Source organism: Myotis daubentonii, chromosome 1 (genome assembly GCF_963259705.1).
Source record: "Myotis daubentonii chromosome 1, mMyoDau2.1, whole genome shotgun sequence".
Taxonomy (NCBI): Eukaryota; Metazoa; Chordata; class Mammalia; order Chiroptera; family Vespertilionidae; genus Myotis; species Myotis daubentonii.
In genome coordinates this window covers 156,274,432-156,302,093 of record NC_081840.1, presented here as the reverse complement: position 1 = coordinate 156,302,093, position 27,662 = coordinate 156,274,432, and the positions used below count along the sequence as shown (strand labels likewise).

General features: G+C 41.8%; 1 protein-coding gene and 1 non-coding gene across 5 annotated transcripts in view; one reads left to right on the top strand and one right to left on the bottom strand.

Annotated features, from left to right (window-relative positions):
* Positions 1–27,662, bottom strand: part of FBH1 (F-box DNA helicase 1) — a 64,595-nt gene that overhangs the window by 16,009 nt on the left and 20,924 nt on the right. For 3 of the 4 annotated variants that reach the window (XM_059663404.1, XM_059663419.1, XM_059663426.1), the window contains 15 exons: positions 26,879–27,009; positions 26,638–26,773; positions 24,151–24,341; positions 19,816–19,908; positions 19,373–19,467; positions 14,657–14,825; positions 13,700–13,922; positions 12,486–12,573; positions 12,319–12,405; positions 10,389–10,525; positions 6,624–6,723; positions 6,408–6,529; positions 4,559–4,634; positions 3,742–3,939; positions 427–552 (listed from right to left, as the gene is read on the bottom strand). In XM_059663404.1, coding sequence (XP_059519387.1) covers positions 427–552; positions 3,742–3,939; positions 4,559–4,634; positions 6,408–6,529; positions 6,624–6,723; positions 10,389–10,525; positions 12,319–12,405; positions 12,486–12,573; positions 13,700–13,922; positions 14,657–14,825; positions 19,373–19,467; positions 19,816–19,908; positions 24,151–24,341; positions 26,638–26,773; positions 26,879–27,009 — 1,972 coding nt within the window. The remainder of the gene's footprint in view (positions 1–426; positions 553–3,741; positions 3,940–4,558; positions 4,635–6,407; positions 6,530–6,623; positions 6,724–10,388; positions 10,526–12,318; positions 12,406–12,485; positions 12,574–13,699; positions 13,923–14,656; positions 14,826–19,372; positions 19,468–19,815; positions 19,909–24,150; positions 24,342–26,637; positions 26,774–26,878; positions 27,010–27,662) is intronic. The other variant, XM_059663411.1, reaches the window with a different exon arrangement.
* On the top strand, positions 22,998–23,128 carry LOC132224369 (small nucleolar RNA SNORA62/SNORA6 family). Its single transcript, XR_009450661.1, has one exon. It is a non-coding gene; the product is annotated as a small nucleolar RNA SNORA62/SNORA6 family (small nucleolar RNA).

Here is a 27,662-nt window from a genome sequence, read left to right as displayed (position 1 = left end):
CTGAAACCCAAGTTCTTTCCTTTTCCTAACACTCTCTCTCTTACTTGGGCCAATGTGAAACTCTCTTATGTTGTTAAAGGACAACCAGAGAAGAAAAATATTACACGTGTTTACTGTCTAACTTACTCCTCAGTTCTCTCATTTACAATACCTAGCACAATGGCAAAAATTCAATAAAGAGCAGTTGACCTGTAAATATACTAAAACTCATTAAATTGTCTACTTTAAATGGATGGATTGTAGGGTTGTGAATCACATCTCAAAAAGCTATAGTATATGAATATAAACTTTAAGACTAGGCGGTGCCTTTTTCTTCTTCTAGAAGAATCCTTCCAAGAAGCCACACCATCCAACAAGAAGCAAGGCATCCCAAGGAAGAATCTCAAGTCAACTATTAAAGAGGATCCTCAGTATGACCAGCCTTACCAACTCTGAAGTGGGGCAGCTGTGCAAGGTTGTGCCTGGCGCAAGGCACTTTCACAAAATCATCCAAAACATGAACGGTATCAAATTCCAAGCCTTTGGCTTTGTGTACAGTACCCAAAATGTACTCTGGAATAAAAATACACCATAGCATTAGAAGGGGGCCAGATATGAAGAGAAACAAGAAGGGAGGGGGGAAATATACTCTTCCTACTATACCCTTAAAACTCTAACTTTGGTCCACCCAGTGTGGCTCAATGGTTGAGCGTTGACCTATGAACCAGGAGGTCACAATTCAATTCCAGGGCAGGGCACATGCCTGTGTTTCAGGCTCAATTCCCCACTGTGGGTTGTGCAGGAGGCAGCCAATCAATCATTCTCTCTCACTGTTTCTATCTCTCTTTCCCTCTCCCTTCCTGTCTGATATCAATAAAAATATATTTTAAAAAAACAAAGAAAAAAAAGCAGCCTCTAATTTTGCCTTCCTCTCTCTCTAAAATCAATAAAAACATTTTTTAAAACTCTAACTTTATTTTCCTGCCTGTGTGAAGTTTGTGAGAAAAGAGGGAAAGAGGAAAATACAGTCAGAAAAGAAAAACAGAGAGCAAAAAAGAATAAAAAGATGAGGGGAAAAGCAGAAAATTCGTTGCAGGTAAGTCAGTGCATCTTAGAATCACATTCCAAAGTTCACAGTGACTCGCCCACCACCTATGTTTCAAACACACAGGAACACAGGCCCAGAGGAAGGATGAATGGCTTACCCAAGGTCATACAGCAGCAGAATTAGGACTAGAAAGTCCCATTCTACTGGCTTAGAGGCAGAACAGAAGCCAAAGGAACTCTAAGGAAGAATGGAAGGGAAAAAAACCAAGATGGCAGCATAGGTAAACACCGGAGATTGCTGCCTTGCACAACCACTTCAAAAATACAACTAAAAGACTGAACGGACATCATCCAAAACCACAGGAAGGCTGGCTGAGTGGAAATTCTACAACTAGAAGGAAAGAGAAAAGCATACCGAGACTCAGAGGAGGTGTAGTGCGGAAGTACAGAGGTATGGAGGCGCATGCGGAGAGGGCTGGCAGATGAGGACACAGTTGTCTCTTTCAATCGGGAGGGAGTCTCAAGCTCTGAGCTCCAGTTCCAGGTGAGTCTCTGGGGACCCAGACTCATATGGGAGAAACTGGACTGTCTGGCATCGGTGGGAACTCGAGGGCGGATTTCTCTCAGAGGTGCTTGCAGCATTTGCCAGGACACTGAGAAGTTGGGCCTCTGAGGGCAGCCATAGCTGCTTGCTCCGCCCTGTTGATCCCCTGGGACCCCACCCCACCCAAGCTGCAAGACACGGAGGCTTCTGCATATGAAAGGCCTGCCCCTTTGCAATCTGAAAATTACCTAACAAATTGCAGCTGGCCCAAGGCCCCAGGCAACTTGCATTGCTTCACACCTGGCTCCTGCTGGATAGCCTCAGGCCGAGGCTAGATTAGCACCTCCTTAGAGATCCAGAAGCAAGTGTGCCCGGTGGTCAGAGTGGGACCATCCAGATTGCAGCTCCTCGGATCCATAAAGGATGCATTCAGGGAGCAGACTCAGTGAGCACCAAAGCCCCATTGAAGCAAGCCTTGCCCCGGATGGGTGTCTCCAGCACAGAAGTTCTCCCACTGCAGAGACAGCTGATTCTCACAGTCAATTGGCCTAGAGGTCAATTCCTCCCAGTGATACCTACAACAATCAAGGCTTAACTACAACAAGACTGTGCACAAAGCCCACAAGGAGGTGCACCAAGAGTGTCCACCTCAGATAACTGGGGAGGCTGAGCCACTGGGCCCTATAGGACATCTAGCACAGAAAGCCACTCTATCAACACAGGGAAGCAGCCAAAATGCAGAGACAAAGAAACAGGACACATATGACAGAAATGGAGGAAAGCAAACTATTGGATATAGAGTTCAAAACCACACTTTTAAGGTTTTTCAAGAACTTTCTAGAAACTGCTGACAAATTTTGTAAGACCCTCAAAAAGACGGGTGAGACTGCCGATAAATGTAGTGAGATCCTCAAGAAATCTAGTGAGACCATCGAGGGGATGAAAAAGGACCAACTAGAAATTAAACATACACTGACTGAAATAAAGGATATTATCCAGGGTTCCAACAGCAGACTAGAGGATCGCAAGAATCAAGCCAAAGATTTGAAATACGAAGAAGCAAAAAACACCCAACCGGAAAAGCAAAATGAAAAAAGAATCCAAAAATACGAAGATGGTGTAAGGAGCCTCTGGGACAGCTTCAAGCGTACCAACATCAGAATTATAGGGCTGCCAGAAGAAGAGAGAGAGCAAGATATTGAAAACCTATTTGAAGAAATAATGACAGAAAACTTCCCCTACCTGGTCCAAGAAATAGACTTACAAGTCCAGGAAGCTCAGAGAACCCCAAACAAAAGGAATCCAAAGAGGACCACACCAAGACACATCATAATTAAAATGCCAAGGGCAAAAGACAAAGAGAGAATCTTAAAAGCAGCAAGAGAAAGACAGTCAGTTACCTACAAGGGAGTACCCATACGACTGTCAGCTGATTTCTCAACAGAAACTTTGCAGGCCAGAAGGGAGTGGCAAGAAATATTCAAAGTGATGAATACCAAGAACCTACAATCAAGACTACTTTATCCAGCAAAGCTATCATTCAGAATTGAAGGTCAGATAAAGAGCTTCACAGATAAGAAAATGCTAAAGGAGTTCATCACCACCAAACCAGTATTATATGAAATGCTGAAAGGTATCCTTTAAGAAGAGGAAGAAGAAGAAAAAGGTAAAGATACAAACTATGAACAACAAATACACATCTATCAACAAGTGAATCTAAAAATCAAGTGAATAAATAATCTGATGAACAAAATGAACTGGTGATTATAATAGAATCAGGGGCATAGAAAGGGAGTGGACTAACTATTCTTGGGGGGAGAAAGGGGTATGGGGGATGCGGGAAGAGACTGGACAAAAATCGTGCACCTATGGATGAGGACAGTGGGCGGCGGGGAGGGCAGAGGGCGGGTGGGAACCAGGTGGAGGGGAGCTATGGGGGAAAAAAAGAGAAACAACTGTAATAATCTGAACAATAAAGATTTAATTATAAAAAAAAAAAAAGAATGGAAGCTCTGTTCCTTTCTCTCAGGCAATGCCAGGAACACAACAAAGCAGCCCTTGGTCACACATGATACTCACACAGGCAAGAAGCACTGGAAGACCTGAGACACCTGAGAGTAGCATCTGTTCCTCCTACTGGTGGGAAGTGAAGAACTAAGTCTTTTCCTTACCTGCAAAGTCCAAGTCTTCTATGTGGCATTTTCCTATCCTTTCCACAAGTTCTGGAATCCTGATGTTATACTTTTCAACAACAGCAATCTTTGCTTCAAGCTCCTTATCCTCGGCTGCGGTCACATACCTCTTGAAGCCACCAAAGCCTTCTTTGTGCACCCATCTTCTAATAAACCTGTCTTTAATAAGGAGGTTTCCTAAGGAGAATACAGACAAGGTTAATGTGATACAGGCTGCACTGACATATAATGGCAGCAGCTACACATTCCTAACCAATAGCATAAGTGAATGGTCTTAAGGCTGGGAGATCCAGGTTCTAGTCCTGACTACATCACTAAACTACTGTGTGTTCCTGGGCAAGTCAGTGAAATGACCTGTGCTTTAGCCTCTCCATCTCTAAACTGAGGGCCAAAAGCCCTACCCTTGAGATCCTTACCTACTTCACAGGGATTTGAAATAGCACGGTAATGAAAAGAAAAGTGCCATAGAAATGTTAGCAATGATCATTTGGGGCACATGCAGAAGTTTCAATGGTAAAGCTGCCCAGGCAGACAGAAAAGGTGATGAGGGAAGACAGCCTAAGGGACCAACAATAGAAATAAATTTAGGACTCCTGAGAGAAGGATATGGAAAAAGTTATCAGTACCTCTGAAAACACGAGGCCTCAGAGATCCCAGTCTTGATGGGAAAAGAGCAACACTAGTTCCACCCTTCTCCAGAATTTAAAAACTCTGACTCAGAATATGCCCGTCCTTCTCCCATCCCTTGTCACTGCAGTGCTTCTAGCCACTGCACCATGGCCAGGAGGGTACTCACGTTTCTTCCGTTCTTCCTCTGGCTGAAGAAGGATCCAAATATCAATGATTCTGTCCAATCCAAATGATTTAATCCCCTGAAAAAGTTTTTTGGTGGGATTTTTGGGGTTTTTTGTTGTGTTTTGTTTTGTTTTTGTCTTAACAAAACAAAAGTAAACCAACTGTAGAGATGTGAGTATGAAATTATATGGTTTCTCAGCAACAGATCTCAAATTGTACCCAAAGTATAAGTATAGTAAGCAGGAAACTTTATCAAGTGTAAAAGCCCGGGACTATAATGCAGCCTGAAAACTCAGGATTATCAAATGCTAAGTTTTAGCTGCTACCTCAAATTCTTCCTGTTTTAAAAAAGGCAAGAACTAGCTGCACCTTTTCTTGTAAAAAAAAAAAAAAAGAACAATTTAAATCATCTACCTTTCAGGAATATAAGAAAAGGTTGCAATGAAGAATACTTGAATACAAAGTATGGGCTATGAATACTTACCATTATTTCTTTTGAGAAAAGAACTAGAGAATATGTATAGGTCCAGATTATTATGTTTTAAAAAGCTATTAGCTCCTGGAGGAGAGGGTCTGACTGTGTCACAGTTCAGACCAATTCTACTTAGAAGCATGTACTGAGCACTGGCTGGGGGATGCAGCATTTGCACAGCATCAGGCCCCAATACAGAAGAAATACGTGTCAAAGGCTCCACACTCCAAGGATTTATCATCATTTTGGGAAGGGACACATACACATTAACATAGAAAATAAGACAGTATACATTATAATTGGAAACCAGATGTGATCATGTGTAATGACACATGCTACAGGTGATGAGCAGATACAGAGAGAGGAAGAGAGCAACTTACTTTATATCATGCCCAGCATAAATGGTACTCCCCAAGAACTACTGGTATTTTCTTATAATAAGAAAAATAGCTAAATTATGCTATATCCGCTATATGAAACGTTGTAATGACATTATAGTAGCAACATGAAAGAAATGCTTATGTGTTGAGTTAAAACAGCATACTTTTGAATGCACACTATAATGAAAATTATGCAAAAATACACAGGTAGAAAGACAAAGACAAATAATTAGCAAAAATGAGAATTACATGAAATACTGAGATTAAGGCTGAATTTTTTCCTATAACTTAGTTATAAGATCTTTATAAATAAAAAAGAGAAGTGAGAACATCTTGGTGATTATGATTCAGTCAATATTTACTGAGTGGCTACACATAGTAGGCCCTCAAAAATATTTTTTCATAAATAAATGAGCAAATGTCTTTTAGTCATATAACTTTAGTCAAAGAGTTAAAAATGTCATATAAATGTCACCGAACCCTAACTTCCCCATGAAACAGGTAAAGAAAAGGCATTATTTTTATCTTAGAGAAGGAGAGAATGAGGCACACAGAAATTGTGACTTGCCATAAGCCACACAAAGTTAGTGACAGAGCCAGAGCTAGAACTAGGTATTCACTTTCTATCCACTGGAGCCCCTTAGCCTGTCCCAGCTGTGTTATCACCTTACCCGTTCTTACACTAATAAACAACACACACGAAACATTTGCAGGTAGCCAGCAGCCTCATTTGCACAGCCAAAGGTGAGAAGGGCATTTTTTTTTTAAATAGTAGGAGATCCTCAGTTCTTTTTTGGATCTGACTGTACAGGAATAATTGGCTAGCATAATCATAATTGTCAGGTAGAAAGACTTCAGTCACAGTGCAGATGGTGAAAACTGTCAAAAACCCAAATGCTTGCTTGCATAATAATCCTAACTAAATTGAACATTTCCATTGGCTATATTTGTCTGCAATGTTTCTGTGCATGAAGCAGTCAACAGAAATTTATTCTTACCCCAATCAAATGTATCCTTGCAGGTACTTCTCCATCAGTCACCCGTACAGCCTCATCAAACACATTGGCATTGGTCCGGGACAGCAGGGCCACCTGCCCCTTTGTATCACCTCTAATGCTACCTTTTGGGAGACAGCATAAACTTTACAGCAAATCCAAATAAAGAGGAAAACTGATTTTTGTAGCAAATAAAATAAAAATAACTGAAAACCTTACTCTGATGGCTTCCTCCAACCAAAGTCTTTTTCCTTACTCTCTTGCAGACATCCAAGATAGTAGCTCCCACATAAGCTATTTCCACACCAAATCTAAAACTCTGTCGGAAAACAGCAAAAAAAAAAAAAAAAAAAAAAAAAAAGAGAGAGAGAGAGAGAAAGAGAGAGTTAGCAAATTCTCCCTGAGGTATGTTAGCACATTTTATCATTATCAAGTCTTGGCCTTGCCAAAGTGATCATTCTGGCTCACCTTACCTGGAGAGCATATTTGGAAATTCCGTACTGTTAACCCACTTGTTAGTTAACAAACTGAACAGGAGCTTGACAAAGAACCACTGACTTTATTTCTAAGTTTTCAGAATAGCATTTTCTATCATGAAACTTTAGTTGCCTTTTTTGTTCCTCTTGTCCCCAAATCCAAATCCTGATAATTCGTCCACCATATTTTCTATAATATATTTCTTACTACTGCTGCCAGGTCAGCTCCAAAACTCAAACTTCAGGCCTAACTTACTTGGTCTCTTTCCCTCCAGTTTCCTCCCACTGCCAATGCCTCTCTATACCTCTGTCAGATCAATCTTTCCCAGAATAGTCTTCAAGTCATGCACTTGCTAAAAAAAAAAAAAAAGAGCAGCCTGGCCGGCCGGTATGGCTCAGTAGTTGAGCGTCAACCCATGAATCAGGAGGTCATGGTTTGGTTTGATTCAGGTCAGGGCACATGCCCGGGGTTGTGGGCTCAATCCCCAGTAGGGGTGTGCAGGAAGCAGTTGATCAATGATTTTCTCTCATCATTGATGTATCTCTCTCTCTCTACCTTTCTCTCTCTGAAATTAATAAAAACATATTTTAAGCAATTTTTTAGAAAAGGGAGAATAATACAGGAAGAACAGGTGATGCATACATTTTAAAGATTCATCACAGCCTAAACAGCCTATTTCCTTCTATTACCAAAACCAATGGCAAATTTTTTTTTAAGCAACCTTTACCCTTCTTTCAAAATCAAATCTAACAAGTATAAATTATACAAAAGATTAAGGGAGGGGGGAAGGAAGAGTTTCTCTCCTTGCCTTAGAAACTTTTTCAATATTAATTTAAATCACTGCCCTACATAACCAGCCACAAGTATAATCATTATTCCCTGAGCATTACCTGAACTCTCCCTGCCCTAGTGCATGGCAAAACAATTACCTGCCCTTCAAAAGTCTGCTTAACACTGCAGCTGGAAAGATACCATTCTTCACCAAACTCATGATATTCATTGCCTTTTTTGTGCATTTCTAACTTAAGGTAATAAAGTATTATATTCTTTGGTGAACATCAATAATACAGTCTAAGGAAAGTGAGATTTCGTTGCTATAGAACTTTCCTGAGTGCATCATAACCAACATTATAAAATAATCAGTCCATACTGATACAAATGAATAAATGGGAGAGAAAACACAAATCCCTCTTGCAGAAGAATTACAAATAATTTATACAGATAGTCCAACACTTATTCCTTGAGTGAGGCTAAGTATAGTGACTTTCTTCCAAAGTATATAGTATGGAAAGGGCAGGGGACAGGGAGAGAAACCTGACAAACACTACTTCAGCCAGATTATCAAGGTCAACATCAACAGTCGTAAATCATAGTCCCTCAATATTGTCATGAGAGTGACAGTTTTGTTCTGAGATCTTCCTCCCCAACACCCATAACATCAGTCTGATCATGAGAAAAACAGTAGACAAATTCCAATACAGGCATCCTACAAAACACCTGACTAGTACTCTTCAAAACTGTCAAAGTTATCAAAAACAAAAGAAGTCTGAGAAACTGTCACAGCCAACAGGTTAAGAAGACATGACAACTGCCATGTTATGAAGGTATGGTAACCTTCATAGGATCCTAGAACAGAAAAGAACATTAGAAAAAAAATAAGGAAATCTGAATAAACTATGGGCTTTATAATAACGCTCCAATACTAGTTCATTAATTGTGGCAAATGCACCACAATTAATGAACTGTTAATAACTAGAGGCCGGGTGCACAAATTCGTGCACGGGTGGGGTCCCTTGGACTGGCCAGCAATCCAGGCCAATCAGGGTCATCTCACCCAGTCTCAATCAGGGCTAGCCGGGAAGGGACCGCGGGAGGGCTCTAGGAAGTGTCCAGCCCTCTCGCTCAGTCCCCATCGGCCGGACCCCAGCAGCAAGCTAACCTACCAGTTGGAGCATCAGCCTCCTGGTGGTGAGTGCACGTCATAGTGACCGGTCGGACACTTAGCATATTATGCTTTTATTATATAGGATAGGGTAAACTGAATGCATGGCATATGGGAAATTTCTGTACTACTATCTCAATTCTTCTGTAAATCTGAAAATGTCTATTAAAAAAAGTTACTCTGAGTTGACATTATCCTAAATCACCCTAGAATACAACAGGAACTCAAAAGAATAAAGTCACAGAGAAGGTTGTAGGATTCTATAACAGAATAAAACAGTTCAGATTACTCTTGAATAGTTGGCACATCTCATAGCCTCTAACTGGAAGTGTTTCTTAAAAACAGTGGTTCTTGCACCTCTTTACCCTTTTAAAAATTGCTGAGGCTCTGAAGGAGCTTTTATTTATGAATTGTATCTAACTATGTTACCACATTAGTAACTTTGATTCATTAAAAATAATAATAATAAACCCAATTGCATAATAACACAAAGAACATACTTTTAAAATATATTTTCTAAAACAAAAAACATTTAGCAGGAAGAAAAAGTGTCTCTGTTTTACATTTTTGCAAATCTCTTTAATGCGAAGCTGAATAGAAGACAACTGAATTCTCAGTTCTGTCTACATTCTATCTGTGGTGACATGTTGTTTTGGTTGAAAGACAAAGATAATTCAGCCTTACACACATGCATATTGAAAAGGGGAGGGGAGTTTAGTAACCTTTTTGGGCAATCAAGGACACCATGGGTTGTCATGCTCATAGTGGCAGACATCAAAATTTAGATTTCATTTGAAAACAAAGATTTTCCCCCGCTTTTATCACTTGCTCCTGGTCCCCCGCTTGGCAATGAGTCACAGCTTCATTTCATTCATTTTAGAGAAAATGCTAAAAACCCAAATCTGAATAACCAGAGTTGGTCGGTCAGCTGTTCTTTCAATGACAAATGGTACTACTATAAGAAAACAGCTGCCAGTGTAGCTCACAACTCAATCACAAAAGTGCTCTTCATTAGACAACCAACATACTTCAGTGGGCAGAAGTACTTTATTCATACCTCCCACTTCATCACATTAAAGAGATGTATGTCCTCAAGGGACAGCAGTTAATAAAATTAATCATTTTTTCTGTATCAAGTACATTTTTAACAGAACTATTTTGTTTTGGGTTTTCAGGGAGGTGGGGGGGAGAGGGGAGTTCTTGTTGCTTTTTGTTTTTAAACTCTGTAAATGCACTGAAGTAAAGAATACAATGACTGCTAGTACTGTTCGATGCCAACACCTCGTTCCATGAGAAGGCACTAGCAGTTTCACCCACCATTGCTCTGCATCATCAGTTCAAATATTAACATAATGAAAAAAGCAAATTACTATTATAAAAACCATTGGGCTTCGCAGATACCCTGAGAACCACAGTGAACCACTGCTTAGAAGCAAGGAGTGGCTACATACTGTGAGACTGACACAAAACCTGGCACAGGTCCTAGCACATAGTAACCACTGAAAAAGAAGGACAGTGAACCACAATGCTTGTTTATGTGCTTCAGGAGCAAAGAGAGCTCTTACCTGTGTGAGATAGAAGACATGGGTGTGAGGGACTGTAAACAGAGCGTTGACTGCACCACGGAAGGTATAGATCTGCTGGTGAGGGTCCCCTACAAAGATCTTCCCACATGGCTGAGACAGAACTATATTCATGATAGCTGCAAACAATAAGAGGGAACGTAAGAATCTCAAAGAAAGGAAACCCACATCACAAAAAGAAACCACACTTCAGATAAAAAGGGATGAAAATGCTTTCATAAAACTGAGCCAGGGCGCACTGCACAACAGAGTTGTCTTGTTCTGTAGTACAGGCACACTCAGTCCAAAGAAATGATTTCATAACAGACAAAAGAGTTTCCAATCCTAGGAATGTAGATTACTTTCAGTCCTGAACACATTTTTGTATATAAAAAATCACACAGGCAAATATAAAATGAGGTAAATTATATTGTCTCACTAATATTATAACTTAAGGTCTCAAAATAACCTACAAAGTCACATTGCCTATTTTCTACTAGAGGCCTGGTACACGAATTCGTGCAGAGGTGGGGTCCCTCAGGGTGGCCTGCGGAGATCAGGACCCAGCTCACGCCCCCAGCCTCGCAGCCCTGCCTGGAACTCTGCCTTGGCGTGGCGCCGCCCCCTCACCTGCTCCACCATCCCCCTGTGGGGTGATCGATGGGGGCTGGGTCCCCTGCTTGGCTCCCTCAGTGCCTGGGAGCTGGGTGGCAGCCCCACCTCCCACCGCCATGGCTGGTCACCATCTGAGGGGCAATTGGGCCTCCGCTCACACCCACCTTGGGCTGGCACTGCCCGCTCACCTGTTCTATCATCCTGCCACGGTCCCGCTCTTGTTGGGGCCCATCTGGGCTGGCAGCACCTTTACTGCCACCTGTTGCCAGCACTGCGTCGCTGACACCTGCCCCCTGCTGGTCAGCACACATTATAGCAAGCAGTCGAACTCCTGGTCTCCCAGTCAAACTCCCGGTCGAATGACCGCCCAAGGGGACAATTTGCATATTAGGCTTTTATTATATAGGACTAGAGACCCGGTGCACGAAATTCGGGGGGGTATGTCCCTCAGCCCAGCCTGCACCCTCTCTAATTTGGAGCCCCTGTGGGGATGGGGCCTAAACGGGCAGTTGGACATCCCTCTCACAATCCAGGACTGTTGGCTCCCAACTGCCTGCCTGCCTGCCTGATTGCCCCTAACTGCTTCTGTCTGCCAGCCTGATCACCTCCTAACCACTCTCCTGCCAGCCTGATCGATGCCTAACTGCTCCCCTGCTGGCCCCGTCACCCCTAACTGCCATCCTCTGCCAGCCTGATCGCCCTGAACAGCCCTTCCCTACAGGCCTGGTCACCACCAACTGCCTTCCCCTGCCAGCACAGTCACCCCTCACTTCCCTCCCCTGCCAGCCTGGTTGCCCCCAACTGCCCTCCCCTGCAGGCCTGGTCACCCCTAACTTCCCTCCCCTGCTAGCCCAGTCACCCCCAACTGCCCTCCCCTGATGGCCTAATCACCCATAACTGCCCTCCCCTGCCGGCCATCTTTGACCACATGGGGCGGCCATCTCGTGTGTTGGAGTGATGGTCAATTTGCATATTACTCTTTTATTACGTAGGATTAGCCACTTGAAAAGTATACAACAGAAATTGTTTACTCTAAATTAACCATCTTTTCCCACTCACCATGAGTCTAGGTCCCTATCATCTGATGACCTGTGCCTTTAGCAAAACATTTAGAGGAAAATTAATCTGCCTTGGGTGGGGGAAAGGACAACTGCTGAAATCCAAAATCAAATAATATTCTGAATAACTAAGTATCACTTGCTCCTCTTCTTTAGGACAAATGAGAATAATCAATTTATTTCACATACATATCCTCTTATATAATCATGACATTGTTTCTAAGTATTTGAGACTACTGATGTTCAGAATAGTTTATTACCTGGGGTACAGTCCTGGGCCTCATCCACAAAGATGGCGTCAAAAGAGGCAAGCAAAGGCTTGCTCAACTGCCAGAGTTTCAAGTAGCCTAAAAGAAGGGAGTAGCAACAGTCAGAATTCATAACTAAAGCAGTTACATTGAACAGCAAGATTTGGAAACTTGCATACCATCATGAGTCATTTGGTAAGCCTCTTCTTTGCATTCCCCCAGGTTCCGCATGTTGTCCCAAAGGCGGCTTGCTTCAAGAACACTGTTCTAGAAAACAAGTAATTGGTAACTCCTAAGAGCCTGGAAAAGACAGCACCCTGAAATCACACTTTCATTTCCACATAAGGAGCAGAGGTCAGAATAAAGGCACCATCCCAGGTCGGTGAGTGGCAGTCATTTCCCTAACCTCCTTCCAGCTCCACGACAGCCCAGTGACAGAACATTGCTCAGACAACACAAAATCTGGTGGACTAGAAAAGGCTATATCATGTCTCTAGATTTATGACTAACAATCCTATATAATAAAAGCCTAGGTGGCATCACGCCCTCGCGTGACGTCGTCACAAGATGGCCACCACAAGATGGCTGTGTGCACAGTGGAGGCAGGGCCCGGTGGTCACTCTGCATGGTGAGGCCTGGGGGTCCCATGGCTCAGCGCAGAGGAGGTCAGTCCCGGTGTCTCAGCTGCCTGGAGGTGGGTCCCAGCAAAGGAGGCAGGTCACAGCAGGGGAGGGCAGTTGTGGGTGATCAAGTCAGCTGGGGAGGGCAGTTGGGGGCCATCAGGCCAGAAGGGGAGCAGTTAGGGGGTGATCAGGCTGGCAGGCAAAAGCAGTTAGGGGCAATCAGGCAGGCAGGCAGGTGAGCGGTTAGGAGCCAGCAGTCCTGGATTGTGAGAGGGATGTCTGACTGCCGATCGGGTCTAAACCAGCAGTCGAAGATCCCCCGAAGGGTCCCAGATTAGAGAGGGTGCGGGGTGGGTTGAGGGACACCCCCACACACACACTGTGCATGAATTTTGTGCACTGGGCCTCTAGTTAATTCATAAAAAGAACAGCAAATGATTGAAAAAAACATGTTAAAAATTAGAAAAGAGATTCCCAATCTTTAGATTCATCCAGCAGCCCCGGTGACAAACTCCTATAAATCCTGGGTCGGTGCCTCATTTTCTAAATTGAAAAACCAGTGCGAGAACTAAGTGAGATGTCCATGAGTATTCTTCACAAACAAAACACTTCATAACTCCCAGCTATCACGATTAGCCTATAGTCTCACCCTCCACCATTACTTCCTGCCAGCAATTATGAAAAAATGAAAGACAAATATAACACTGTATCATGTCAACTCTTCTCATTTACCACCAGATCCCTAATACTAACAATATTTCAATACTCACCAGTTTTTCACTCTGTTCAACCATGACTCTCTGTCCGTGGCTGTCCTTACACCAAATAGGTACGTGGTCAATAGTCAGCTCATCATCAGCTGAGGCAAAGAAGTTTTCTAAAGTCTTACACACTAGCTTGGCCCTTATGAATCCACCTTTCCCTTCAGCAAGGACAGAATTGACCATGAAGGGTGTTAACTTGAAGAGATTCAATTTCTTCTTTGACTGGTACCTGTAATACATATCCCAAATGAACAGTATTTGGCTTTACTGGCAATGCCAACAAAATGTGTCCCCCCACTCCTAATCCCCTTCTCCGAAATGACATCACAAGGTCACTCTCAGTATCACATATACATGAGGGGGGAAAAGCCAGAGAAGTTAAACCATGTCCATATATGATTTGAAATGGCTTCATTAGGCTTCCAGGGATTAACATATATTAACCCAGAAGATGAAGTAGCTCATAGCAGATACTGCTACTACTACTACTACTACTACTTCTTCAAGATGCAGACCAAACTCCAAGAGGTCCCTAAGTAGGGAAACTCAAAGTTCCTTGAAGCCTTCATATCTAAGGGAATGCTGATTCAGAGGCCTCAAGAGACCTGGGCCAACTGCACCTCAGCTTAGTCTTCTCCCTCTTGCCCAGTTCCAAGGAAACCCTAAAACTGACCAATCATACTGCTAATATTCTGAACTCCAGACAAGTCATCCTGACTTTCTGTGCTGCAGTTCCAGATAAATGAGAGAGATTGCCCAACCTTAGACATTACTTGTAAACAGTGTATTTTTATCAGGTAAAAGTATAAATCACTACATCTATCTTTCTATTTCCTGTCTATAAATGGAGATAAAAGCATTCAATTTTCTTAGTGCCATTATGGTGTAAGTCCATATGTGATCATGATAATCGCAACATGAAAACAGTAGACATAATAATAATGGTGGCAACACAATACTCACTGCCGCCCAACCTGTCTATACGCCATGGAGTGAAAGGTTTTGCAGGTGACATTGCTGGGGAAGACTCGCTCGGCCTGCTTTGCGATGCTCTTGTTAAATGTCACATAAAGAAACTTGCTCTCAGACCACTTTTCAGCATACTTGACCAAGGTAGATGTCTTCCCAGTGCCTGGGGAAACCAAAAGGAAAGGAAATGACCCTCTGACCAGAAAAAAATGTTGCAAAGAATGCCTTAATCAAGTTTTATCCACATTTATCTCGCCTCTTGCTTAAGACTAGACAATGACAAGTTTTCCAATACTGATAAAAATAAACAACAGTATAGTGAAAAGAACAGCAGATTCTAAGCCAGATTAACCTGTGTTGGAATCATGGCTCTGTTAGTTGAGTATCGAAGTGCAAGCCACTTGGTCTCAATGAACTTCAGTGTGCTTCTCAGCCATGAATGAGTAACAGTAGAGTCAGGCAGGATAAAGATAATCAAAATAACAGCAGAATGCAATAAATGGTAACTATGGCTGGCCTAGGACTCATTAATGCTTCAATGGCAAGAGCATACAAATAAGATTCATTCTGAACTCTCTTGTCTGCCCTACCTCTCTACCAGTCATTCAATCATTCAGTTAGTCTACTGTCATTCATTTAAAAAGTATTTATTTGAGTAGAGTACCTACTATATGTTCACTTACAGTTGTATGCTAAGTACTAGGAGTATATTAAAAAACATGAAGCAAGGTTCCTACCATATAATCTAGTTGGAAATGAAATACCAACACAGTTGAAACAATTAGAACAAAACAAGAGTATAATGATAACACAGTAAAGTGAGAAAGAATATGGATTTGGAAACAAAATAAATCTCACCTGTCAAAAAAGAAAAATAGTACCCCATTTCCAACCTTATTGGGCTGTTTTAAAGATGAATGACACAGTGTAGTATTTATAAAGTGTGCGTGTTGGCTATTCCTACTATATAATCAGGTACGAAACAGTTAATAATTATAATTAGCTATAGGTAAGAGTTCAGAGATCATATAGGACTCAAATGACTAAAGAAGCCTCCATTAAGAAGAACCAGAAATGATGGGAGTCAACATAGCAAAGAATAAGGAGAGGGAGGGGGTGAAGCGAGGAAGAGGAAAAAGGCTGGTTTTTAGAAAGAGATTCAGCTTTTACTAGGTGTACCGGTTAATAATGCGAATTTTTTTCAATAGACGAAGTTACACATATGTTGATATATATGCGATTTGATATTTATGCTATTTTGTTTATTGACAACAAGCTTCAAAAGTTCATACGTCAAATTTTCTAAAGGTGTTAACATCATAGATATTTTTACGCTAAAATGTCAAATTTTGTGCCAAAAATAGAGCATTTGTGGGAAGTTTTAATTCATTACTTTATTTTGAAGAAAAGTACTGCTGAAAGTTACCATATACTTTGGGAAGCTTATGGTGAACACTAGCGGCCCGGTGCACAAAATTTGTGCATGGGGGTGGGGTGTCCCTCAGCCCGGCCTGCACCCTCTCCAATCTGGGACATCCCTCTCACAATCCGGGACCACTGGCTCCTAACCGCTCACCTGACTGCCTGCAGATTGCCCCTAACCACTCTGCCTATTGACCTGCTTGCCCCCGACTGCCCCCCCTTGCAGGCCTGCTCGCCCCCAACTGCCCCCCCTCACCGGCCTGATCACCCCAACTGCCCCCCACTGCAGGCCTGCTCACCCCCAACTGCCCTCCCCTCATGGCCTGATCACCCCTAACCGCCTCTGCCTTGGCCCCACCACCATGGCTTTGTCCGGAAGGACGTCTGGAAGGTTTCCCAGTCTAATTAGCATATTACCCTTTTATTAGTATAGAAGATAGAGGCCTGCTACACAGGTGGGAGCAGGCTGGCCAAGCCCCCATTGGGGTGGGGGTCCCCACTGGGGGGCATGCATGGGTAAGGGGCTGAAGGCCGTTTTCAGGCTGACCACACCCCATCAGGGTGAGGGTCCCCACTGAGGAGCATGGCCAGCCTGGGTGAGGGGCTGATAGCTGTTTGCAAGCTGGCCACGCCCCCATCGGGGTGAGGGTCCCCACTGGGGAGCATGGCCAGCCTGGGCGAGGGGCTGAGGGCCGTTTGCAGGCTGGCCACACCCCCATCGGGGTGGGGGTTCCTACTGGGGGGCGTGGCAAGCCTGATGAGTGGCTGAGGGCCATTTTCAGGCTGGCCACACCCTCTTCAGGGTGAGGGTCCCAGCTGGGGGTCGTTTGGGGGTGGTTTGCAGGCTGGCAAGCCCCCGGCTTTGTCTGGAAGGTCTCCGGGTCTAATTAGCATATTACTCTTTTATTAGTATAGATGCTCCATCTCAAGATATTTGTGAATGCTGGTTCAAACGCTTTAAAAGTGATGATTTTGATGTAAAAGACAAAGAACATCCAGGTCAACCAAAAAAGTTTGACGACCAACAATTACAAGTATTATTGGATGAAAATGTGTTTCAAACTCAAAAACAACTTGCAGAAAGATTAAACATTGCTCAGCAAACAATTTCCGATCATTTATAAGCAATGGGAAAGATTTTAAAGCAGTGATTCTCAGCCTTGGCTGCACATTAGATTCACCTGGGATTCTTTTAAAAATCCTGATTTCTGGACCTCATCCTCTGGAAATTCTGTTTCTTTGTTATGGGGTGGGGCCACAACATTAGTAACAAAGAAACAGAATTTCCGGATGATGAGGCCCAGAAATCAGGATTTTAAAAAGATTCCCAGGGTGATTCTAATGTGCAGCCAAGGTTGAGAACCACTGTTTTAAAGGAAGGAAAATGGGTGCCACATCAACTGAACAAAAGACAAATGGGAAACCAAAAAGTCATCAGTAAAATGTTGCTTCAATGGCACAAAAGTCTTTTTTGCATCAAATTGTGAATGGCGATGAAAAGTGGATTTATTTTGAGAATCCCAAACACACAAAATCATGGTTTGATCCAGGTCAATAATCAACATCGAATGCAAGGTCAAATTGCTTCGGAAAGAAGACAATGCTCTGCGTTGGTGGGATCAGGAAGGTGTGGTGTATTATGAGCTTCTAAAACCAGGTGAAACCATTAATACTGGTTGCTACTGACAACAAATAATCAATGTGAACCATACTTTGATCGTAAACGACCAGAATGGGCCAGAAGACACGGCAAATAATTTTGCTTCATGATGACCCACCATCACACACTTCAAAACCTGTTAAAGACACTTTAAAAGATCTTGCCTGGGAAATATTAACCCACCCACTGTATTCACCAGACCTTGCTCCTTCAGATTACTGCTTGTTCCGATCGATGGCACGCGCACTTTTTGAGCAGCACTTCAAAACGTACGAAGAAATGGAAAATTGGGTCTCTGAATGCTTTGCCTCAAAACAAGAAAATCTGTATTATTAACTGGTTAGTAGTGAAGATTATTAACCGGTTAATGATGCAGGTTAATTATTAACCAGTTAATAATACGGATTAACTAACTGTTAACCGATTAATAATATAGATTAATTATTAACCAGTTAATGATGAGGATTAACTATTAACCAGTTAAAATGCAGATTAATTATTAACTGGTTAATAATACAGAGTAACGATTAACCGGCTAATAATGCGGATTTTTTAATCCAAACAAAACACAATAATTTTAAGAAAAACATCAAAAGTGTATTATTCAAAGTAATGTCCACCGCTAGCTACACATTTCCCCATCTTTCAGGTAATTTGTGGATGCTGTCCCAATAGAAACTTTCTTGTTTTGAGGCAGACCATTCAGAGACCCAATTTTCCACTTCTTTGTATGTTTTGAAGTGCTGCTCAGAAAGCGTGTGTGCCATCGATCGGAACAAGTTGTAATCTGAAGGAGCAATACAACAAAACAGCATACATATCAAATCGCATACATATCAACATATGTGTAACTCCAGCTATTGAAAAAAATCCGCATTATTAACCAGTACACCTAGTAATTCTACTTCTATCACTTATTTGTTTATTTAACCTAGGGCTAGTAATTTTCATTTCTCTGAGCTTCAAATCCTCATCTATAAAACAGCGATAACTAACTAACCTTACAGAATGCTGTTAGGATTATCACAGTGCCAGGCACATGACAGGCATTTAAGAAATGGCTATGGTTGTTTTTAGTAAGATATGTAGGCAGAAAAAAACTGGAAAGAAATTCCAGGTAGGAAAATAGCATGACCAAAGGTTCAGACAAAAGAATCACTAAGTACTTTTAAGAAACTGTAAGGACAATGAGCTGACTGAGGCATGAGAAGAGTCAACAATATATTTAGGAATGTAGGTTAGAACCAAATGGTGGAAGGGCCTTCTAGACTTCACCCAACAGAAATCAGGAGCTACTGAAACTCTGAAAGGAGATTAATGTGACCTGCCCGTCCATAAGCAATCAGTGATTGAGCATATATGATGATAAATGACAGGTTGGATCAATCCCTTTGGTAATTACTCTGCAAACTAATTCCTATGAACTATTTGTCTCACCAGGAATGTGGATGCTCCCCGGTGTGGTAAGAGAAACCAAGATTTACTTGGCAACTGCTTTTTAGATTATTTCATTGAAGTAGTTCAATAACAAATCCAGGTAAAGATACTCTGGCAGGTAATAGGGAAGGGGGATGCAGTGATAAGTCAAGAACCTGACTCTCTATTCCAGTATTGGCGAGCTCCCTTACCTGCAAATGCCATAATTTTTACCACCTGGAGAGGTTCCATCTTATGGTTCAGAATCAGCTGTTGTTCATGTGTAAGTTGGATGGTTGTTTTCCTGCTATAATCATTACAGAAGAGAAATTAGAAAAACACAATGGAATTGAAAAGACCAGATGATAGACTATCAAAAACCAAACAGGCAAATCAGATGAACAAAATTTAACCAAAGAAAAGATCTCCCTTTTGGGGTGATAAAAATGTTCTAAAACTAGATTATGATATTGATTGCACACTCAGTAAAATTACTAAAAATCATTGAATTGTAAAATTAAAATGGGTGAATTTTATGTAAATTATATCTCAATAAAATTGTTAAAACAAAACACCTCTCCTCCTTAAGTATGAGAAAGAGTCAAGAATGGAAAACCTCTCTCCCTCTGTCTCTCTTACTTATCTATATACATACCCTGGCCAAACCGATGTTTCCTCTTTAACTTCTGTGGCCTGAGTACAGGAATTCTCCTGAAGATACAGGCAATAGAAGATGTTGTAATGAATCCTAACAGGAAAAAAGCAGATTTAGAGAGTATCAAATTAAGTCATAATCTGTATCTTATTTTTCCTGTGTTGTATTTAGATTCTTTACCATTTCCGAGAGAACCAAGATGGCGGCATAGGTTAACGCCGGAGTTTGCTGCTTTGAACAACTACTTCAAAAGTGAAACTAAAAGACTGAATGGACATCACCCAGAACCACAGGAACGCTGGCTGAGTGGAAGTCCTACAACTAGGAGGAAAGAGAAACGCATACGGACACTCAGAGGAGGCGCAGTGCTGAAGTCAAATTCTGAGGTGCGGAGCGCGCAGAGCGGGCTGGCGGCGGAGGATGCGGTTGGCGTTTTCAATCGGGAGGGAGTCGCAGACTCTGAGCTCCAGATACAGGCGAGTCTTTAGGGACCCAGACTCAAACGGGAGAAGCGGGACTGTCTGGCTTAGGTCAGAGCGAGTGCAGCTTTGCACTCTGAGCTTTGCAGCGGGTGCTGGGACTCAGAGAGGCAGAGCCCCTGGGGACAGGACTGAGAGCCGCCATAACTGCTCTCTCCGGCCCACCCTGTTGATCCTGTGCGACCCGCCCCGCCCAAGCCCTGCACAGAGGCATTTGCCGGATAGCCTCAGGCAAAGGCTAGATTAGCACCTCCCTAGAGGACAGAAGTTCTCTCACTGCTGACACAGCTGATTCTCATAGCCACTTGGCCTGGAGGTCAAACCCTCCCTGGTATTAGCTACAACAATCAAGGTTTAACTATAAGACTGCGACCAAAGACCACTAGGGGGTGCACCAAGGAAGCATAACAAAATGCAGAGACAAAGAAACAGGACAAAATTGTCAATGGAAGATATAGAGTTCAGAACCACACTTTTAAGGTCTCTCAAGAACTGTTTAGAAGCCGCCAATAAACTTAATGAGATCTACAAGAAAACTAATGAGACCCTCGATGTTATATTAGGGAACCAACTAGAAATTAAGCATACACTGACTGAAATAACGAATATTATACAGACTCCCGACAGCAGACCAGAGGAGCGCAAGAATCAAGTCAATGATTTGAAATGCGAGGAAGCAAAAAACACCCAACCGGAAAAGCAAAATGAAAAAAGAATCCGAAAATGCGAGGATAGTGTAAGGAGCCTCTGGGACAGCTTCAAGCGTACCAACATCAGAATTATAGGGGTGCCAGAAGATGAGAGAGAGCAAGATATTGAAAACCTATTTGAAGAAATAATGACAGAAAACTTCCCCCACCTGGTGAAAGAAATGGACTTACAGGTCCAAGAAGCGCGGAGAACCCCAAACAAAAGGAATCCAAAGAGGACCACACCAAGACACATCATCATTAAAATGCCAAGGGCAAAAGATAAAGAGAGAATCTTAAAAACAGCAAGAGAAAGAAACTCAGTTACCTACAAGGGAATACCCATACGACTGTCAGCTGATTTCTCAACAGAAACTTTGCAGGCCAGAAGGGAGTGGCAAGAAATATTCAAAGTGATGAATACCAAGAACCTACAACCAAGATTACTTTATCCAGCAAAGCTATCATTCAGAATTGAAGGTCAGATAAAGAGCTTCACAGATAAGGAAAAGCTAAAGGAGTTCATCACCACCAAACCAGGATTATATGAAATGCTGAAAGGTATCCTTTAAGAAGAGGAAGAGGAAGAAAAAGGTAAAGATACAAATTATGAACAACAAATATGCATCTATCAACAAGTGAATCTAAGAATCAAGTGAATAAATAATCTGGTGATCATAATAGAATCAGGGACATAGAAAGGGAATGGACTGACTATTCTTGGGGGGGAAAGGGGTGTGGGAGATGCGGGAAGAGACTGGACAAAAATCGTGCACCTATGGATGAGGACAGTGGGTGGGGAGTGAGGGCGGAGGGTGGGGAGGGAACTGGGAGGAGGGGAGTTATGGGGGGGGAAAAAGAGGAACAAATGTAATAATCTGAACAATAAAGATTTAATTAAAATAAATAAATAAAATAAAATAAAATAAAAAGATTCTTTACCATTTCCAAAAAAAAATTTAAAAAAAAAACTACCACCATTTTATGATAAGAAGGAAATAAAATAATTTAAATATACCTAGAGCTGACCAAAGCCCTCTTAGAGAGCACAGTTCTGGAAAAGACCCTGGCTCCAGAGTGCAATGGCAAAAGGACAGAGACCAGGGCATGCTCTTTGGGGAAAAGGCATTAGCTGCGACCATAGAGACAAATAATCACAAAAACAATATGAATCAGTTGAAAACAAATGTAAATTCCGCTCCTAGTGAGATTCTTGTCCAACATCAATGTAATGTAGTCTTATCTTTGTGAGCCTCCGTTGCTCCCTGTGAGGTGATATTGGTTTAGATAGAAGCATGAAGCACTTTCTATCTTTTAAGGTTCCAAAGGAAGGGTGCTACACGGCTAACAAGATATGATTACCAAGAACTAGAAAACAAAACATCCTCCAAGTCACCAATAAGAACCAAAGACAACAGAGTGCACTCAACAGAGGCACTGGACATGGTTAAACATGTCCCGTCACAAGTCACTCCAAATCTCTCTTATGTTCACATGAGCCCAAACTCATCTCCTTCTATCACCAATTGCCCACCATTTAGTGCATTGCTCCCCATTCCTGGAGTGAGAACAGGTGATCTCCATGCATTAATCTTTTTGATGGAACAAATACTTTTAATAATACAACATTTCAATCTCTGGTCACATTAAGATTTCTTTTGTCCTGGATTCTTCAAGTATTTTTTAAGTATGGTATATATTTTTAAAAATAGTTTATTGTTTTAGAGAGAGACTAAATAACATTTAGACTAAATAACATTTCAGTCTCTGGTGACATTAAGATTATCGCCCAGGCCCTAGCTGGTTTGGCTCAGTGGATAGAGTGTCGGCCTGTGGACTGAAGGGTCCTGGGTCAAGAGCACGTGCCTGGGTTGTGGGCTCGATCTCCAGTGGAGGGTGTGCAGGAGGCAACCAACCAATGATTCTCTCTCATCATTGATGTTTATAGCTCTCTCTCTCTCCCTCTCCCTTCCTCTCTAAAATCAATAAAAAATAAAAAATATTATCTCCCAGGACTGTATACTGTTAGAGCTTGGAGTTGAGAATAATGAACTCACAAGTGTATGTGAGGGGCAAGTTTTTCGCTTACACCACAAGGGTCTCTAGCCCAATGAATGGAATTTGATAGCAATCCTTGCTACAAGTGGAAAAATAAAAGATTACCTCCCGGGTAAAGCAGGAAAAAAATGATATAAACACAACATACATGTTTCCCATTCCTCATCTAGGTTCATGTAAACGTGCAGATAATTTGTAGGTTCATATTTGCATTTATGGTCATTATTCATCATTTGTTTATTTGTCTTGTCTGAATTATGTCATGAAGCTCCTTCTTCCACATGTCAATGCCATGGAGTGGGAACAACGTAAGTGATATTTAATGAATGAATTGAAATGTATCTCAGAAACACAGCAAATACTCTGACATTCCTGGAGACTAAATATTCCATCCTTGAACTTTACCATGACTGACCGGCCACAGTTCATCTAGTGCCGTCCCATGTTCCTCCTAAGTCTCACTAATTCCAGAAAGGAAATCCGAATATCCTCTCTAGAACGTCTGGTTCTCCTGGATCTTCTGCACTGTCACACTGCCTATCTCCATGCCAGGGCCTTCCAGGAGCTGCGCTTCATACCTAAAATTTCATCTAACTTCTTACCTGGTCTACACAACATTTTCCTTCATCTGGTCACTGCAGACTTCTCATAATCATATACCAGTTTCCCTCTTATTCACCACATACTTGTCACTAAACTTCTCTGTTCTTTGTATATACTAAATCCATTACCATCTTTGGGCCCTTAAGTTATCTATTTCTTCTGCTAAAATGCTCTCCCCCCCAAAATGGCCAGCTCTTCCTGACATTCAGGTTTCAATTCAGATGTTACTTCCTCAGAGAAGATTTTTCTCACCCAATCTAAGGTAGTACTCCCCATTTCCCTTGCCTATCACTCTGGTTTTTTTCTTTGCACTACTAATCACTCAGTAAAATGTTCTTGTTTAACATATTTACTTATGCAGTATCTGTCTCTCCTCACTAGGTAACAAAATTGAGCTGTGTGAGTTTTATGGCTTGCCCAGTGTGCAAGTGGCAGAGCTGGGACTTGCTGCATGTCTAGGACCTTTCACTCTATCGGAGTTTTCATTCTCTCTCCCACCACTTTACCGATTGCTGATGTTGATCCCCTTCTCCCTCATGGCATAGAGAAGCACGGCGATGCAGTATAAGGTCTCAGTGATGTCTGGCATTGTCACAGTGGAGCTTGGTCTTCTGAAGCAGAAGAGTAACTGCTGGATGTCATTCACACTACTGGAGAGGAGAACAATGGCTGCTACCAAAGCCCACACGTTGACACCCTAGAGGGAAACGGACCAGGAAGGGAAAAGACCCCAAACACAGGTCACAATAAATAAAGATCACATCAGACAACCAGTGAAAAAACCCAGGCTGGGGTTCAGGTGCCATCCACAGATTGTCTGAAATGAATGCAAACTTCCCAAATGATATCTGGGAAATAATGGCAACCTTTCTTTTGCCCTGGATTCTTTCTTCTTCTTCTTTTTTTTTAAAGTATGGTATATATTTTTTAAAATAGTTTATTGAGTTTTAGAGAGAGAGGAAGGGAAAGGAAGAGAGAGAACCAATGATGTGAGAGTGCAACACTGGCTGGCTGCCTCCTATACAATCCCTACCAGGAATGGAGCCAGCAACAGGGGATGTGCCCTTGACTAGCAATCGAACCAGCAACCTCTTCGTGCATAAGACAACGCCCAAGCAATTGAGCCACACCAACCAAGGCTATATTCCTTTCTCCTAATCAAGTCTGGATTTGAGTGCTTAGTGCAACTAAATAACATGTATTAAATATTTTACATAGACTCTAGCATTGAAATGATGCTCTCACCTCCCCACCCTTCTTCTCCACATCAGTATGAGCTCTCAGATTCACAGATACTCAACAGAGTCACAACAGTATCACTATTAAATGGGTGCCTACTTGGGAGGTACAAAAGATGGGAGATACAAAAGAAGACAGCATTCTTTAGGGGGGAAGTCAAGACTGACAATTCTCTGGCATTAAGATATTAATTTACTACTCACTGTATGTTATTATTTAATAATGATTAAATATTAAGTTAAATAAATATGAAATAAGTCATTGAAAATCTATTATTACAACACAGTATGCTCCACTTAGTAACATCTAAGAAAATGTTCATTAACATGGAAATAGTCAATAATGGGACATATATCTTTATCATTAACTTTACTACAAGTCTCTCTGTTTAAAAAATGCATTCCAATAAAGGTACATTCCCTACACCTCTCACTATAACCATCCTGTGAAAGAAAACTCACTCCACCATCATCAACAATCACTTCACTGAAAACAGAAAGAGAAATGCACTTGGGTGGGTTTTCAGTCCTCTACTGGCTGCAGAATACAGGTTGAGGGTGCACCGAGCTTCCAAAATAAAATTTGAAAATCCATGATCTAAATGAGAAGCCACAAGTCAGAAAACTCAGGACTATTTCCAGCTTCTCATTAACTCATTATACATCTGTAACAAGACCCTGAATTTCTCTGGTCCTCATATAACCCACTTTGTTGATGGAATGGGCTGCCCTGTAAAGAAATCCTTATTAATCAAAGTGTTCAGAGGTTAGATAACCATCCTCTGTTAAGGATTCCTCAACGGAATGGAACATTAAACTGAATGTGTTTTTTTAATGTTTTTATTTATTTATTTATTTTGAGGGGGGGGGGGGAGGAAGGGAGAAGGATAGAAAGAGAGAGAAGTATTGATGTGAGAGAAAAACATCAATCTGCTGCCTCCTGTACACCTTCTACCGGGAATCAAGCCCGCAATCTGGGCATGTGCCCTGACCAGGAATCGAACTGGCGACATATTGGTGCACAGGAAGACACTCAAGCAACTGAGCCACACCGGCCAGGGCTGAACTGAATGTTTTGGGTTGTTGTTTTTTTAAATCTTGACACGATCTCTGATATCTTCTGAGAACAAATCTTGTAAATAAATTATTGAGCAATTCTGACCTATGCAGTCACATATTTCATTACTCATTCTCGGCAGCAGAATGGCAATGCTGGGACCGAGGCCATTCTCTAAATATGCACTAGAGGGGGTTTTTTGTGTGTGCGTGTGTATGTGTGTTTTTTTGTTAATTCTCATCCAAGGATACTTTTCCCATTGATTTTTAGAGAGTGGAAGGAAGGCAGGTGAGAGAGAAAGAGAGAGACAGACAGACAGACACATTGGTTGCCGCCCATATGCGCCCAGACCAGTGCAGGGAATGGGACCTGCAACCCAGGTATGTGCCCTTGACGGGATTCAAACCCGAGACCCTTTGGTACAAGGGCCAATGCTCTAATCACTGATCCATGCTGGCCAGGGCTGAACTGAATACTTTTTAAAATTACTTCCAGATTTAAGAATCTACAACAATGTGGACTTTTACTTCTCTAATGGGACCAATGACAGGATTAAGGCTTCAAAATAGAGATTAAAGAAAGATATTTAAAATAAATCTAAAATAACCTTTGGCCAAACTTAATCACCAAGACACTTTTCTCCCAATAAGAAAAATGTGTCACTTTACCAAAAAATTCCCCACAGCCTCTTCACTTACTGCAGCAGTGATGTAAAGGTCAGGGAGGTGTTGACGCACACAGGCCTCTGCCTCAGGAAGGAGGTGGTGATCCCTCAGACTCCACAGTGCCCTTTCAGGATCCATACTTGGGGAGCATTTAGTGGTGGCTGTATAGCTGTAAGACATTCACAGAGGAGTCCATGAGAAAGATGATCCTAAGTGATTATATATGCCAAAGGACTTCAGAATCTGTCTTCTTCAAAGGAGCAAAGCAACTCACCGGATGAGGTTCAGCACACAAAGATCCGACTCTTTCTCAATACCCTGGTTCAATAGGATGCCATCCACTTTGCTGACAGCTTGCTCTTCATTCATCAGGTATCGATGATACAGCTTTTTCCAAGGAATGAACTATATAGTTGAAAAAAATCCAAAATAACTTGTAGGCAATGGCTATTAGAGAGATTAGGCCACAAACATGTGGATTGCCTTCTACCAATTAAAAAGCAATTATCCCTGGTTGGTATGGTTCAGTGATTGGGTGTTGATCCATGAAACAGGAGGTCATCAGTTCAATAGCAGGTCAGGGCACATACCTGGCTTGTGCCTCAATCCCCAGCAGGTGGCATATAGGAGGCAGCCAATCGATGTTGATGTTTCTCTATCTCTTTCTCAAATCAATAAAAACATATTGTTTTAAAAAGGCAATTATAACTCACAATTCAAAAGCTGAGCAAATAGGGTACAAACATTACACAAATTTTGGTTGGAAACTAGGAGAACTAGGTCTTGGTTTTGGTTGGAACACTAACTTAACATAGAATCTGGGAAAAGCTAGTACTTCAATTTCACTATCGAAACATCAGCACACAATGGCTCAGAGTTCCAATAATGATTAAAAAAATGAAAGCTGTGTCTATACTAATATCAGACAAGAGAGACACTAAGTCAGAAATTATATTATAAGAAGACTATATAATGACAAAAGGGTCAATTAACCAAGAAGATGTAACAATTATAAGTATATATGTACTAACAACAGAGCTCCTAAATCTAGGAAACAA